The 16105-nt window shown below is 44.0% G+C and overlaps 1 protein-coding gene across 1 annotated transcript in view; it reads right to left on the reverse strand.

Annotated features, from left to right (window-relative positions):
• Positions 1–15475, reverse strand: part of BBS2 (Bardet-Biedl syndrome 2) — a 28695-nt gene extending 13220 nt beyond the window's left edge. The window contains exons 1-6 of the mRNA XM_062175865.1: positions 15201–15475; positions 8163–8390; positions 4954–5079; positions 4624–4686; positions 3802–3879; positions 13–117 (exon numbers count right to left, since the gene is read on the reverse strand). Of these exons, the coding sequence (XP_062031849.1) occupies positions 13–117; positions 3802–3879; positions 4624–4686; positions 4954–5079; positions 8163–8390; positions 15201–15317 (717 nt within the window). The 5' untranslated portion in view covers positions 15318–15475. The remainder of the gene's footprint in view (positions 1–12; positions 118–3801; positions 3880–4623; positions 4687–4953; positions 5080–8162; positions 8391–15200) is intronic.
• Positions 15476–16105: the final 630 nt, after the last annotated feature.

Here is a 16105-nt window from a genome sequence, read left to right on the forward strand (position 1 = left end):
AATGATACTAACTTTAATTCTCCAGTACCGGGCTGTTTTGTCGTAAACTCCAACTGTGCCATTGGAAAGGGCATAACCAAACCGACTGCCATACATGGGGCACAGAGACGTGATGATCTGAAAGAAAAAAAAAAATACAAATGCATCTTCCCACGAAGGCTCGATTTCATGTGAAGCATGGTGTTATAAAACTGCATGCCTTGCTACAACTCTGTTAAAATCAGATCCAAGGGGCTGGCAGTGTGGTACAGCAGGTTAAGCCACTGTTGATAATGCCGGCATCCCATATCAGAGTGCCAGTTCGAGTCCTGGCTCTCCACTTCTGATCTGGCTCCTTGTTGATGCTCCTGAGAAGGCAGAAAGAGATGGTCCACGTACCTGAGTTCCTGTCACCCACATGGAAGACCCAGATGGATTTCTGGGCTCTTGGCTTTAGCCTGGACCAGCCACAGGCCTTGCAGCCAATTAGGGAGGAAACCAGCAGATAGATAATACTTCTCTGTCTCTCCCTCCTCTCTGTCACTATGCCTTTCAAATAAATAAATAAGTTTTTTTTTTTTTTTTGACAGGCAGAGTGGACAGTGAGAGAGAGACAGAGAGAAAGGTCTTCCTTTTGCCGTTGGTTCACCCTCCAATGGCCGCGCTGATCCGATGGCAGGAGCCAGGTACTTCTCCTGGTCTCCCATGGGGTGCAGGGCCCAAGGACTCGGGCCATCCTCCACTGCACTTCCTGGCCACAGCAGAGAGCTGGCCTGGAAGAGGGGCAACCGGGAAATAAATACGTTTTTTAAAATTAGATTTAAATGTGCTCCCAACCCATTAGAGGGGAATGCACTCCTCTTCTCTAAGATCCATGTCATCTATTTCACTGTTGTATAATCAGGTTTAAATGAACTCGCGGAGTTTGGTGTTTTAGATCAGGTTTACGTGGCAAGTTTCAGAAAATTACTTTTTTTAAGATTTATTTATTTGAAAGTCGGAGTTAAACAGAGAGATAAGGAGAGTCAGAGAGAGAAAAAGGTCTTCCATCAGCTGGTTCACTCCACAGCTGGCCACAATAGCATGAGCCAGGAGCTTCTGGGACTTGGGCCATCCTCTACTACTTTCCTAGGCCACAGCAGAGAGCCGGATTGGAAGTGGAACAGCTGGGGCTCGAACCAGCACCCATATGGGATGCTAGCACTGCAGGCAGCAGCTTTACCTGCTACGCCACAGTGCCGACCCCAGAAAATTATTTTTTTTAAGCCCCATAAAACTGAAGTAAAGGGAAATAAGCCAAGTATACAAGATCTAGAATATACATAACAGATGTTATTCACAAAAGGTTTTAAGGACTGATCCAGTTTCCTAACTTATAATGCCCTACATTCTAAATTTTTAAAAGATTTGTAATCTACAATTGAATATCTAACTTTCAAGTACATATTTTTCTGTGACATAATTGTTTGCCAGAGGTAAAAAAGGAAACATAAGCCTGTGAAAACTGAAAACCCAGGCTTATGGATCTGTGTGGTATAAAACAATATACACAATGCATATATTATACAAAATATTTACAGAACTGTTCAGGGACCGAACATGCCCCAAAGAATAAAATTTTAGATACTGGGGCTGGCGCCGTGGCTCACTTGGCTAATCCTCCACCTGCAGTGCCAGCATCCCATATGGGCGCCGGGTTCTAGTCCTGGTTGCTCTTCTTCCAGTCCAGCTCTCTGCTATGGCCCAGGAGGGCAGTGGAGGATGGCCCAAGTGCTTGAGCCCCTGCACCAGCGTGGGAAACCAGGAAGAAGCACCTGGCTCCTGGCTTCAGATTGGAGCAGCGCCAGCCGTAGCGGCCATTTGGGGAGTGAACCAGCAGAAGGAAGACCTTTCTCTTTGTCTCTCTCTCTCACTGTCTATAACTCTACCTGTCAAATAAAAAAAAATTCTTTTTTAGATACTGAGCAAAATTATCCTTTAAAGTTAAAAACAAAGCTTTATAACATTTATGATCCTGAAGATCTACTTTCTAATTCTGACCCTAATACAAGAGGTATTAAGAAATGAGTTGTATAAAGCAGAGAACAGTTATGTAATTTCCTTTACACCTACAGCCTTTCTACAAAACCACCCACTTCTTTTAACTCTACATACAAAGTGCTGTGTAGGATCTCAGAATTCTCTAGCTCCAGGCAGTACTGGTCAACTGCCACAAGAATTATGGCTGTGCTAGGAGCTATACCAAACTAAGGGGACAGGAAAACGGTCCTGCAATTAACAATTTTATAAAGACAATATTTTGAAAAATTTAGCTATAGGTTCCCCTCTCCATTTGTGCTGCCTTAGTTCACTGTTTCTTTTCCTTTCTTTTTGATGTGGACTAGACAACCAACAGATCCCCTCAAATCCCTGCTCTGCTACATGTTCTCTTCTCCTCTTCCAGGATTTAGGAAAAACGTCTCAAAAACATTCTTTCCTCATATCCAGGGCTTACAATAAACAAAAATCCAAGAAAAGCTGAATAAGTCCTACCAAATGAAAAAGTATAATACAAATTAGAATGAAAGAGATGGGGTCGGCGCTGTGGCATAGCTGGTAAAGCTGCCACTTGCAGTGCTGGCATCCCATATGGGCGCTGGTTGAGTCCCAGCTGTTCCACTTCCAATCCAGCTCTCTGCTGTGGCCCGGGAAAGCAACAGAAGATGACCCAAGTCCTTGGGTCCCTGCATCCACGTGGGAAACCCAGAGGAAGCTCCTGGCTCCTGGCTTCGGATTGGCCCAGCTCCAGCCATTGCGCCCATTTGGGGAGTGAACCAGCGGATGGAAGACCTCTCTCTCTCTCTCTGTGTCTCTGCCTCTCTGTAATTCTGCCTTTAAGATAATAAATAAATAAATCTTAAAAAAAAAAAAAGGATAAAAGAGATACAATAATGCAGGACCTACAGGCCAGATTCTTGAGCTAGGATTTTTTTTTTGGAGGGGAGGGGACTTATACAAAGAACTCAACATAACATTTAACTTTTCTAATTTTTGGAAATAATATTAATACCTTCCTATTAGAGTTGTTGTAAGGATTCAATGAGTTACTTCATATAAAGCATTTAAAATAGTATCTGCTATATAATAGGTACATAATAAATGATTTCCATTATTATAATTATTATTATTACATGGATTAACTAATCATTATGTATTCAACTATATTTAATTTTTCTCTAATCAGTCTTTTTAAAATATTTTTTTTGACAGGCAGAGTGGCAGTGAGAGAGAGAGAGAGACAGAGAGAAAGGTCTTCCTTTGCCGTTGGTTCATGTTTTCTACTTTTACCTCTCATGCTGTTTTCATTTTATTATTTTTTATTTTTATTTATTCATTTATTTCATTGATTAAGAGCCAGAGAGATAGAGGCATAGACAGATAAACAGAAAATTTCCATTTGCTGATCCACTCCCCAAATGCTTACAACAGCCAGGGCTAGGTGAGGCCGAAACTAGGGGCTGGGAACTCAATCCAAGTCTTCCACATGCTCTGCAGGGAGAGCAGCTGGGACTCAAGCCCAGGCACTAAAACACAGAATACAAGCATCCCAAACCAGCATCTTAACCACCTGGGCAAAAGCCTATCTCTCAAAATATATCTTAATACAGGGTTTTTAAATGCTTCTTTCTCTGAAACATGTGGCTCTGGGTGATCACCACAGTTTTAATCCTAAAGCCATCTGGGTTGTGTGAAGATGTCCCGGCACTCTAATTTGATGCAGTATGGAACGTTGCTGACCCACTGCCCCCAGAGCTACCACAATTCTGAAGTAGTATGTCTTACCTCTGTTTCTGTCATTTCTGCCACAATCTCGTCTTCTTTAAAAACTCGGATATCAAAATCCTCAGAACCAACGAGAAGCTCAGGGGTTAAAATAGAAATCAGCCACATTTAGTTTAGTAAGTGAATGCAGGAAAATTTCATAAGTGAGACCAAAGACTGTCAGAGTACTGCTTATGCTCTTACTGCCACCCAAGAGTTCCAGCGCCCCAGTACGCAGATCCTCAGAGGTTCCCGCTAATGGGAGGGTCAGCAGATCCAGTGAGTAAAGAAAACTGGCTGCTACAGATTTCATCTGCCCTGTGGGATGCACATCTGGCCAGAACACAGTTTTTCACTGAGCACCTGAAAATGCTTCCTGGTTCAAACACCCAAGGACAAGAGAGAGGGAAAGCAGCGCTCAGCACAGTACTTCACAGCCTCTGGTTGCTCGAGAAGCCAACTTCCACAGTGATCGTTAGAATAATTTCAAAGGCCAAGAGCCAATCTCTAAAACTTTAACATTTCTGAACAAGCTAGTCAAAACTGGAAGCTACTTAATTAAGATGGCATCAGAGCAATGTCTAAGACTGAATATGACTCAGTTCCCATCAACTGTTCTGCTCTCTCTTGTGTCTTCAAAACATCATGGCCTTGACTTTTGAACTAGACAAATACAAGTGAGTAAATGCTCAAGAGTGGAGAAAGACAAACAGGGTCAGTTAGCTCATCACTCAGGCACCAGGACACCAAAAGTAGCCATGACAAGTGAAGATTTTTCTTCATACTGCCACTCTCATAGAAAAATGTATTAAGTTAAATACACCAGAGGTATTTTCTCCATACCTCTTTCTTCCCATCACCATCAAAGTCACACAAGGCCAAGGAATGAACATTGTCTCCAGTAACCTGAAAATAAAACCAAAAATCATTACTATACCACCTTTTTTTTCACTTAATACAAATCAATCAGCTTTATGAGGAAGAAGACTTTGCAATACACCAATGGATACTATTCAAATTATTCATATTCTTTTTTAGTGTATAGAATTACAAGACTATTTCATTTTTTATTATTCAACAGTCAGTGGTTAACAAAAAACAAAAAACAACCCTGAAAAACATTACAAGTAAAAATGTTTAAAAGTATCAAACAGAATGTTTTCTTCTCCATACCGTCCAAAAGAGATCATTTCCTTCATAATCAAAACCCTGAAGAGCACAATTTCCACCAATAATTGCAAGAGGAGAGGAAATATCTCCCAATGTCCCCAGCACAATTGCATTTGCCCCATCTGTTACCTAGAAGAAAAAAAGACACACAATCTCAGATATAATGACCTATGGGCACACTGGAGCTCAAGTATATCCATGTCTTTATTTGGATACCCAAATTCCTCTACCGTCATTTGTGTGAAGCCACATGGTCTCCCGAGAGGCAGCCACAGCTATCCACCAAAACCCACCACAGGGAGCACAGATACGGGGTAAACGCACAGCTCTGTCCTCACACCTAGCTGTTAGGACAATCCAAGGCTCTTCAGGACTGCCAGGACCTCAGGGTTCTAGAAGGCAAACTCTCCAAAGAATCAAGACATGATGTAAACACCCAAACTTCGTGATTTACAGACACCATCTTGAACGGAAAGGCTTTTAATACTATTACCCAGTTCTCTTACTACTATTCTTTTTAATTTAAAAGTTACTAAGAATTACAAAGAATAATAAAACAAACACCCTCATGGTTTTACCATTCAGAATTAATAAATACCTCAGATACCACTGAGTGAAAGAAGACATACAACAAAGAATACATTCTGAATTTGTATGAAAATCAAGAACAGAGCAAGCTAATGTATGCTGACAGAAGTCAGAACAGTGATTCCCTGTGTGAAATAAGAATTTATTGGAATGGGGCACAATAATACTTTCTGAAGTGATAGAAATGGTCTATATTCTTGTTGGAGGTGTGGGTTACAAGAGCAAAACTCACCAAATTGTACAATTAAGGTCTGTGCATTTCACAGTAGGTATATTTTACCTCCATAAAAAAAATGTAAATAAAAAAAGTACTAGTATTTCCAGAAATTTATTCTTAGGAAATAATCAGAGAAGTGGGCAAAGATTATCACTGTATCAACTATAATTGAGAAACAGTGGAAAAAACATAAATGTTTGATAATACTGAATTGATGAAACAAACTATGAAATACCACAGAACAAATAAGAATGATAAATAAATATACAGTAACTCCATATAAGATTCAGTTACAATATATTAAGGAATGGAAAGGCTATATGTAATAGCTAGGGAGCAGGATGTCCATTAACTCATGAATAGATAAGTAAAATATGGTATATACATGCAAAGGAATATTTTTCAGTCATAAAAAGGAATGAAGTACTGATACATGCTACAACACGGATCAACCTGCAAAATACTATGCTAAAAAATAAGTCACAGAATATGAGGTATTATATGATTATTTATGAAATGTTTATCATAGGCAAACATATAGAGCCAGAAAGTAGATTACAGGCTGCCTAAGGTTAGGAGGCTAAGGAAAAGGAGAGTGTGGGGCGGGCACCTGGTATAGCAGTTAAAATGCCAGTTAGGATGCCTATATTCCACATGGAAGTGCCCAGGTTCAAGTTCTGGATCTATTTCTGATTCCAGTTTCCTGCCAATGTGCACTCTGGGGAGAGCAGATGACAACTCAAGTAGCTGGGTCCCTGACACCACGTGGGAGACTTGGATTGAGTTCTGGGCTGCTGGCTTTCGCCTGGCACATCCCCAGCTGTTGCAGGCATTTGAGAAGTAAATCAGGAGATGAAAGATCTCTCGAGCCTGATCTCTTGTTCTCGCTCTCACTCTCTCCCATTCTATCTCTCTCCCTTTCAAATAAATAAAAATTTAAATGAAAAGAAGAAGAGGAAGAGCTTGTAGCTCTTTAAAAAAAGAAAATGAGAGTGACTCCTAAAATGGGTATGAAGTTTCTTTTTGGGATAATTAAGATGTCTGAAATTGACTGTGGTGATGTTATGCAACTGTAAATGAATTAAAAGCCACTGAATTGTATTTTTTTTTTAAGATTTATTTTATTTATTTGAAAGATAGAGTTAGAGAGGTAGAGAGAAAGAGAGTTCTTACATCTGCTGGTTCACTCCCCAAATGGCTGCAATGGCAGGAGCTGAGCCAACCCAAAGCCAGGAGCCAGGAGCCAGGAGCTTCTTCCAGGTCTCCCACAGGGGTGCAGGGGCCCAAGGACTCAGGCCATTTTCCACTGCTTTCCCAGATCCATTAGCAGGGAGTTGGATCAGAAGTGGAGCAGCTGGGACTTGAACCAGCGCCCATATGGGATTCTGGTGCTGTAGGCCGGATCTTTAACCTGCTGTGCCACAATGCTGGGCCCTGAATAGTATACTTTAAATAGGTAACTTCAGGGCAGGCATTCCATATCACAGTGCCTAGGATCAAGTCCTGCTTCTGCCTCCCTTCCAGCTTCCTGCTAATGCACACCCTGGCAGGCAGCAGATGGCAGCTCAACTACTTGAGTCCCTGCCATCCAAGTTAGAGACCCAGCTGGGATTCCAAGCTCCTGGTTTCAGCCTGACCCAGCTCTGACTGTTGCAGGCAGTTGGGGAGTGAACCAGCAGATGGAATCTATCTATCTCTCTCTCTCTCTCTCTCTCTCTCTCTCCCTGTCATTCTGTCTTTCAAATAAATTTAAATAAACTTAAAAAAAATCAAATACTTATTAAAAACTGGGTAAACTGCATGGTATGTTAATTATAATAAACCTGTTATTAGAAAAAGTAAAAGGCTACGTGTATATGGTATGATCTTATTTTGTAAAATAATTTTACTCATATGTTTAGCAAAAAATCTAGATAAATAAATTTAAGAGTTAAATCTTATTTCCGGATGAAGAAATTATGGGCAACTTTTTCTTTTTGTTTCTGTCTTTTCTGTAAGAACCATGAATTACTTGGGTATTAAGGTTGCAGCAGCCTGTAGATGGCAGGCTATAATAAGGGCTTCTCCTACAAACTTGTATGTTAAACATCAATGCACGGTCACCAGGAGACCTCTTTGCTGGCTTCTCAGCTCTTGGCTGAATTCCCAGTGGGAGATCTTGACAGGTGACAGTATCATGGATGGGGCTCATAGAGAGAGGCTGGAGGGTCACCAATGACCCTCCATGAACAAATAAAGAGGTTCCAAGAACTTGAAGCAGATTTACATGGCAAAATCTCCATATTGGTTACACTGTAAAAGTCACATAAACAGACCAAAAAAATTGTCTGATCTCTTTCAAGCATTTAAAAAAAAGTGGACATTAGTGAGGTGATGGGAATTTTATGGTATAAAGGATTGTACTTGCCTCTCTGTAGAACAAATCTGAGTTATTGTAGACATCATAAGCCAAAAGATTGGTCTGCGTCCCCACTAAAAGAGTATCATAGCCAAGCTCCGGGTTCAATACTCCTGCAGTGAGGCAGCTCACTGCCTGGTTAATGTTGAGAAGAGAAACATCTGACTCCAGAGGGCTCTGGAAGACCCTGGGCGCACTGAAATGCTGGCTCCGGGTATGAGGATTGTGAATAAAAACCTAAAACAAAAATAGTTAATTATACTCCCTTAAATATGTAAAATTAGCATCATACTTTAACAACAAAAAGAACGTCATTAACAGATATGAACATTAGCAAGAAGTCACTTTAATCACCTATAAAACTTCAAACACTCATACACAGTTCTAGGTATGGCCAACTTTCAGCTGCTACAAATTAAAGAAATCCAGTGGTTCTCAGCCTTGTAAAAAACAAGGTAATGAACAAGATCTAGTTGTCACTTACCAGGGCCACCTATATACTATCCCCAGCAGGATGTGCAAGCACTTTTACAAACCAGACTTCCCTGACTAAACTACAGGGAGCTGCTACCAGGTTCACTGTGATTGCTAGACACCAAGATTATAGAAAACAAGATTGGGGAGGTTCTAGTCCCGGCTGCTCCTCTTCCAATCCAGCTCTCTGCCATGGCCTGGGAAAGAAGTGGAAAATGGCCCAAGTCCTTGGGCCCCTGCACCCATGTGGGAGACCAGGAAGAGGCTCCTGGCTCCTGGCTTCAGATTGGAGCAGCTCCGGCCGTTGCGACCATCTGGAGGGTGAACCAATGGAAGGAAGACCTTTCTCTCTGTCTCGCCCTCTCACTGTCTGTAACTCTACCTCTCAAATAAATAAAAATCTTTAAAGAAAAAAAAAAAAAAAACAAGATTAACACTGCCAGGGCCAGCATTGTGGCACAGTGGGTTAAGCTGCTGCCCACAACACCAGCACCCCATATAGGCACCAGTTCACATCCTGGCTGCTCCTCTTCTGATCCAGCTCTCTACTTTGTGGCCTGGGAAAGCAGTGGAGGATGGTCCAAGTGCTTGGGCCCCTGCTCCAGCATGAGAGGTCCGGAGGAGGCTCCTGGCTCCCAGCTTCAGATTGGCCCAGCTCCGGACACTGCGGCCATTTGCAGAGTAAACCAGCAGATGGAGGATCTCTTGTCTCTCTCTCCTCTGTAACTCTAACTTTCAAATAATTAAACAAGTCTTTAAAAAATGTTTTAGGGGCACCGGATTCTATCCCGGTCGCCCCTCTTCCAGGCCAGCTCTCTGCTATGGCCCGAGAGTAGAGTGGAAGATGGCCCAAGTGCTTGGGCCCTGCACCCGCATGGGAGACCAGGAGAAGCACCTGGCTCCTGGCTTTGGATCAGCGAGATGCGCCGGCCGCAGCGGCCATTGGAGGGTGAACCAACGGCAAAAAGGAAGACCTTTCTCTCTGTCTCTCTCACTATCCACTCTGCCTGGCAAAAAAATTAAAAATTAAAAAAATTTTTAAAAAGTTTTAAAAAATGATTAGCACATGTTCAAAAAAATATTAACACTTCCTTCAGTATCTTTCATCCAAGAACCTAACAAATTAGCTTCCTAACCTAACAGTGTGGTAGTCAGTAAATCTGTTTACAAACTTAAATACAGTCACACAAACCTACGTCCTTGAAGACTTTTTTAAAGCCTATACCAGTAAGATGGAGGATTAAATAATTGGCCCAAAGATAATAAATTCAGCAACCTGAATCTTCATAATATAGCCATTTGACTGCTTGCATAAGTAACTCAACTTCCTTGGGCTTCCTCTGTGAAAAGGTTTGAGCCAAGAAATGCATTCTCAAGGAGAGTGATGCTGGTCTCAAGATACGCAACTGGGTTTGGGATGGGGGGGGGGGGGGGAGGCAAACCTTATATACCAGAACGAGTAAATGGCCACAGTATAAAAAGATATATTCAGTATTGACAGACTCCAACTTACAATGGTTCAACTTCTTATTTTTCTGATAGTGTGAAAACACATATTTTCTGTAAAAAATGTACTCCATCACATGGAAACCTGGATGGAGTTCTGGGTTTGTCTTTGGGCTGACCCAACCCAGGCCTGGCTACTGTAGGCATACGGGGAGTGAACTAAAGAATGGAAGATCTTTCTCTCTTTCAGTCTGTTCTGCCTTTTCAAATAATTTTAAAAATTTTTATTGGAGAAATTTTCATTGTCTAAAAAAAGCTCCATGAAGGCAAATATCTATCAATTTATACCTATCTCTCTCTCTATATATATATATATATGTAGACATATGGAGATATACATACACTATATACAAATATATAGATACAGAGAAAGGAAAACACTGGCCCAGAGATCCCTTAAGCCCCTTCTAATGATAAAGTTTGCTACTTTCAAAGGAGTATTTCATCCCTTTGATATAATGCAAACAATTAAAGAATTACCTACACGAACTAGTCTATTTAATAAAAAATGATTCTCCAAAGAATGGGCTAGAAAAATAGAAAACATGTGCAGCTACTGAACACTGCCTTCATGTTCTCATTTGTGTGATTCTTTACAGCATGCTTTGATAATTAACTGCAATTCATCCTCACCCCTTAACCTCTGCTTTACAAGATGAGGCCGGGAGATTGAAATTCCTTTCCTAAGGTCTTGAGACCTCTATGGGGCTAAACATGAAGCTTGGTGTGCCCACAGACCCTAAGCTCTGGAAGCTGCCATCATATCACACTTCGTTTTGTAACAGTTCTGAATGAAGACGTTTCGGGAACTTCTACCATTTAGGCATGCTGAGAAGGAACCAGAGAAGCAGTAAGTTACGGGTACCATATTCATTGTTACTGCGATGGAAAGATTTCTGCCAAGAGCAAAAAGAGTGTCAAGAATCAGGCTTCTCAGGGTTCCCCTTCTGCTGTTCTGGGTACACAGAAATCCAGTCCCATGGGACTCCTACCTGTCCCTTTCTGGCAAGGAAATAGCATTCTCATTTGCTTGAAAAATGGACCACTCACAGGGCCCATTTTCTAGACTCTTTCCAAAGCACTGGCTGAGGTTCACCCAGCCATTTGTTCTGCTGACCCTCAGCTCCACAGTGAGAGGAAGCACGTCCCCAGAGGAAAACACTCATGTTCACACTGCAAGAAGACCGTTCTGGAGGGCAGGCATTTGGTGCAGCGGTTAAACTGCCGCTTAGGATGCCTACCTCTCAAATCAGCGCCACCTGGAATGCCCATAGCCCATATCACAGCCTGGTGTGGGTCCTAGATATATGCTATACCACCTGCAATCCGGCTCCTGCTAATGCACACCTGGGGAGGCAGGAGATGACAGCCCAAGTACTGTGTCCCTGCCACCTACGCGACAGATGCTTTCATGTCCCTGGCTTCAGCCTGGCTCAGCCCTGGCTGTTTCAGGCATTTGGGGAGCAAACAGCAGATGTCTCTCTGTCTCCACCTTTCAAATAATATGAAAACAGAAACCTTTTCCCCAGGCCCATTGGTAGGTCCATGTTCACAAGAGTCCCAGATATAATAATTAAGTCAGTCATATTTCTAGAGTCAGGCCCCAGAGTGAAACAGTTGGCTTTAACCCTACCTAGAATTCTTGTTTTTAAAGAAAAATACATTCGTGAGTTACTAAGATAATAAAATATTATCATTTTTTAAAAGATTTTATTTATTTGAAAGAGTTACAGAGGTCTTTCATTCCGCTGATGCAATCCCCAAATGACCGCAATGGCCAGAGCTGAGTTGATCGAAGCAGGAGCCAGGAGCCAGGAGCTTCTTCTAGGTCTCCCACGCAGGTGCAGGGGCCCAAGGACTTGGGCCATCTTCTACTGCTTTCCCAGGCCATAGCAGAGAGCTGGAACAGAAGTGGAGCAGCTGGGACTCAACCAGCACCTGTATGGGATGCCGGCACCGCAGCCCAGGGCTTTAACCCGCTGCGCCACAGCACTGGCTCCAAATTATTATCAATTTTCTTAAGATTTATTTATTTATTTGAAAGGCAGAGTTAAAGACAGACAGAGATCTTCCAGCAACTGGCTTGCTCCGCAAACGGCCAGAGTTGGGCTAACTCAAAGCCAGGAGCCAGGAACTTCTTCCAGGTCTCCCACATGGGTGAAAGGGACCACCTTCTACTGATTTCCCAGGTGCATCAGCAGGGATCAGAAGTGGAGCAGCCAGGGACTCCCTTATGGGAGTAACTTTACCTGCTAAGCCACAGTGCTGGCCCCTATCAATCTGTTTGTAAATTCTGAAGATAAGGGCGGGCGTTTGGCACAGCAGTTAGAGTGCTGCTTGGGATGCCAGCATTCCAGATCAGTGTGCCTGGGTTTGAGTCCTGGCTCCAGTTCTGATTCAGCTTCCAAACACTGTGTTCCCTCGGAAGTAGCAGATGATGGTTCGAGTACTCGGGCCCCTGCCACTGCCACTGGAGACTCAAACTGAGTTGCAAGCTCCTGGCTTCCGCCTGGCCCAGCCCTGGCTATCATGGGCATTTGGAAAGTGAACCAACAGAACTAAGATGTCTCTCTGCCTCTGCTTTCCAGAAAATAAAAATTAAATATATTTTTTAAAAAGCTTTTAAAATCCATTTTCAGTGGGTAGACAGTGCAGGCAGTGGTCAGGAAAGATTTCAGGTCCCTTCCTCAATTAAAAAAAAAAAAATTTAAGTCTCAATACAACCACATCAGAATTTTTCAAAACTTCTAAATTACGAACACAAAGTACGTTGCTTTTTAAGTCTTCAGAAACAGCCCTAGAATAAAGTGTTCCATCCTCCCACTCTGCAACTCTCCCTAATTTCCCAACTTTCACTCCTACACTCACCCAACTGCCTCCTGCTGCCGTGTGTCCTCCACGTACCAGCCAGTCACTCCTCTAAAACAAACCAAATCCCATCACTTACTTTATCTTCCTATCATACTCAGTGGAAAAATCAAGGCCTTGGGGTAAGCGTTTGGTGAAGTGGTGAGACACCTCTTGGGACACGCACATCCCGCACCAGAGCACCTGAGCTTGAGTCACGGTCCCTCTCTCAATTCTAGTTTCCTGCTGATGTGCACCCTGGGAGGCAGCACGTGACGGCACAGGTCCTGGCCACACACAGGGAAGACCTGCAATGAGTTCCAGCTCCTGGCTTCAAACTGGCCCTGCCCTGGCTATTGTGCACATTTGGGGAGTGAACCAGCAGACAGATTTTCTCTGTATTTCAAATAAAATAAACGAATAATTTATATATATATATAAAAAACCTCCAACCAACCAAGATCATTACCATGCCTGCAGGGCCCCATATGACTTGGCCTATAGCTACCTCCTGGCCTCCCTCATTCCCTTCCAGCCCTAATAGGCTCTCTGTGGGCTGGGAACACAGAAGCATGTCTCCAGCTCAAGGCCTCTGCACTTGCTGATTCCTTTGACTGCAGGGCACTTAGCCCACTTATCTGCAGAGAAGTTTCATTTCCTTGAAACCTCTGATGGCTGATTTCCAGAGGTCTGTCTGATCAACCTAAAGTAGCAAGTTCCTAATATCCCCATCACTGTACTTTGTCTTTTCTCTTACGGAACTATTTACATTCATTATATTAATTGCCTGGCTCCACTCCCAAACGTAAGCTCCAAAGGGGCAAAACTTGTCTGCCACTCTCAGTAATATACTTGCAGCACTAAGACCAGGACCCAGCATATAGCAAGCTCTCAAATTAGGGACCGAGTTAATATGGGTATTTTCAGCCCATGTATATAGCTACTGTGAGCCAACAGCAGAACCAATATGAATTCCTGTTTTGGCATTTGTCAGTGTTTCCTAAAAACAATAACATTATCATGTCCAGGCCTGGTGCTAAGCACTTTACTCCATTGCACTGCTTAATAAAAACGAATCATTTCTTTTCTTCTTAAGTATCCCAAGCCATCGCATATGAAGTAATAACATACAACATAGGTGGAAGTTTCTTGAAAACTACCAATCCTTACCCAAATGCTAAGCTTATTTAACCTTCATGGGCTCAGAGATCATACGCGCTAATCTCATTTCCCCCACTTTCCAGGAGAGCGGCCCAGCCTCTCTGAACTATTCCTCAATCGCAAAGGGATGGCGTGGGGGGGGGGGGGGTCATAAAAAGAAAACAATGGCCAACAATTAGTGAGCGCTTCTTCTATGCCAAACACTTTGCATGGATCAGCTTATTTAATCCTCACGCTGTGATAGGTACAGTTATTAAACACCTTGCCCAAGGTCAGGAAAGCAGTGAGAACTGGAGCTAAAATCTGCCTCTCACCTGTGCTATGCTACCGCCCACGGCCTTGTTAACAAGATGCTGAGACAATTAACATAACAAGGCTGTGTAAGGCTAGAAGTTATTTCGCTAGGTGTCACCGTATTCCACGCAATTTAGATACGCCTCCTTCAGTACACAGGGCCTTGATGCGCCTTCTTTGTTGTCCTTCTAGAATGTAAGATTTCTCAAAGTAGGGACCCCAACCAAATTCTGAATCCTCTGCATCTAGGATAATGGAGGTGTTAGGCAGAAGTCTGTGAAAGGCTTAACACAGGTCTCTCTGAGACACCTCGCTCAGTACCCGGCACGCAGTAAGCACCTAACAAACACTTGCAAGTTATGGGCAAAGACCACCGACAATGGCTCAAACTGTAACTTGATGCCATTCATTTCGGAATCCTTGTACTCCTTTCCCTTCCCCACTACAATGAGGCCGGGTGAGCGTGCACAGAACTCCAAGCGGCAGGCAGAGGCCCGGGGCTGGGACCTGCTATTCCGGCTAAGCCTGGCCAGGCTGCTTCTGTAAGCGCCTTATCTGCGCAGTGACTCCACCCTGTCCAAGAGCCCGACCAGAAGACAACGTCAACAGCTCAGCAAAGCTGTGCCTGCAGGACCCCATCACCCCGGGCAGGGTGCAGCACCACTACAGGGCGTCCGCCCATGGTTGCCCGGCAACCCGGGCTGGGGCGGCCTCGAGAGAGGGTGGAGGGCGGACGACAGGGGCGGTGCAGGTGGGAGCGGTTACCTTGCCCGCTTGGGTGGCGGCTGCCAGGCACGGGTGAGTCCCGTCGTAGCGCCCTATGGCCACCATGCGGGGGCTGATTTTGTGGCGCAGTTTCAGGGTGAACACGGGCAGCAGCATGGTGCCGGCGGCTCAAGGAACGAGAGCTGTGCCCGAAGCCGCCGCCGCCGCCTCAGCAGCACCGTTGGCCTCATCCGCCCCGCCGAGGGGCACCAGGACAAAACCCGCCCGGCCTCTACAGCCTTTAGAGGGATGCACCGACAGGATTTGCTTCAGTCCCGCCAGCTCTCTCTGCGGCTGCGCGGACACGCCCAGGCGTCCACACGGCTGCGCAGTCCCGCGCATTCCCTTCTGCCGCTGCGTAGGCCCCGCCCAGCTCCTATGCGGCTGCGCAATGGGGCGTCCGTGCGTTGCCAAGGCTTTAGTTGGTTTTCTCTTGGTTGTGGGCGCCGCACAGTGCTGCTGCATCTCGCAGGCAGATGAACTCAAATACCAGTCCTCTAAGAAAAAAAATATGCTTTAGACCCTCAGGTTTAACCCAGGGCCCGTTATGAAACTCCCTAAAAATGCAAACATGCGAAATTGCAAAGTGGCCATTCAACATATACTTTTAGAGATTGATGGCAAACTTCTGCGCTCGATACTAGTCGGGAAGCAAGGACCAGACCAGAAAGATAAGCACTAAACTGAAAATCAAGGAAGACGGAATAGATGATTGGAGGGAATGCAGCTTTAATCAGAGAGAAGAGACCTCGCTGAGAAATAACATTGAGGCAGGGACCTGAAGGAGGTGGGCCGCAGAGGAGGCTCAGGCCCTGAAGGCTTGCCCTGGCTGCCTTTTGGAAATAGACATTGAGGCGTGAATGATGTGAGGAGCAGAACCAGGAGAATACAGTGTTGTGGAAGCT

This window comes from Lepus europaeus, chromosome 19 (assembly GCF_033115175.1).
Source record: "Lepus europaeus isolate LE1 chromosome 19, mLepTim1.pri, whole genome shotgun sequence".
Taxonomy (NCBI): domain Eukaryota; kingdom Metazoa; phylum Chordata; class Mammalia; order Lagomorpha; family Leporidae; genus Lepus; species Lepus europaeus.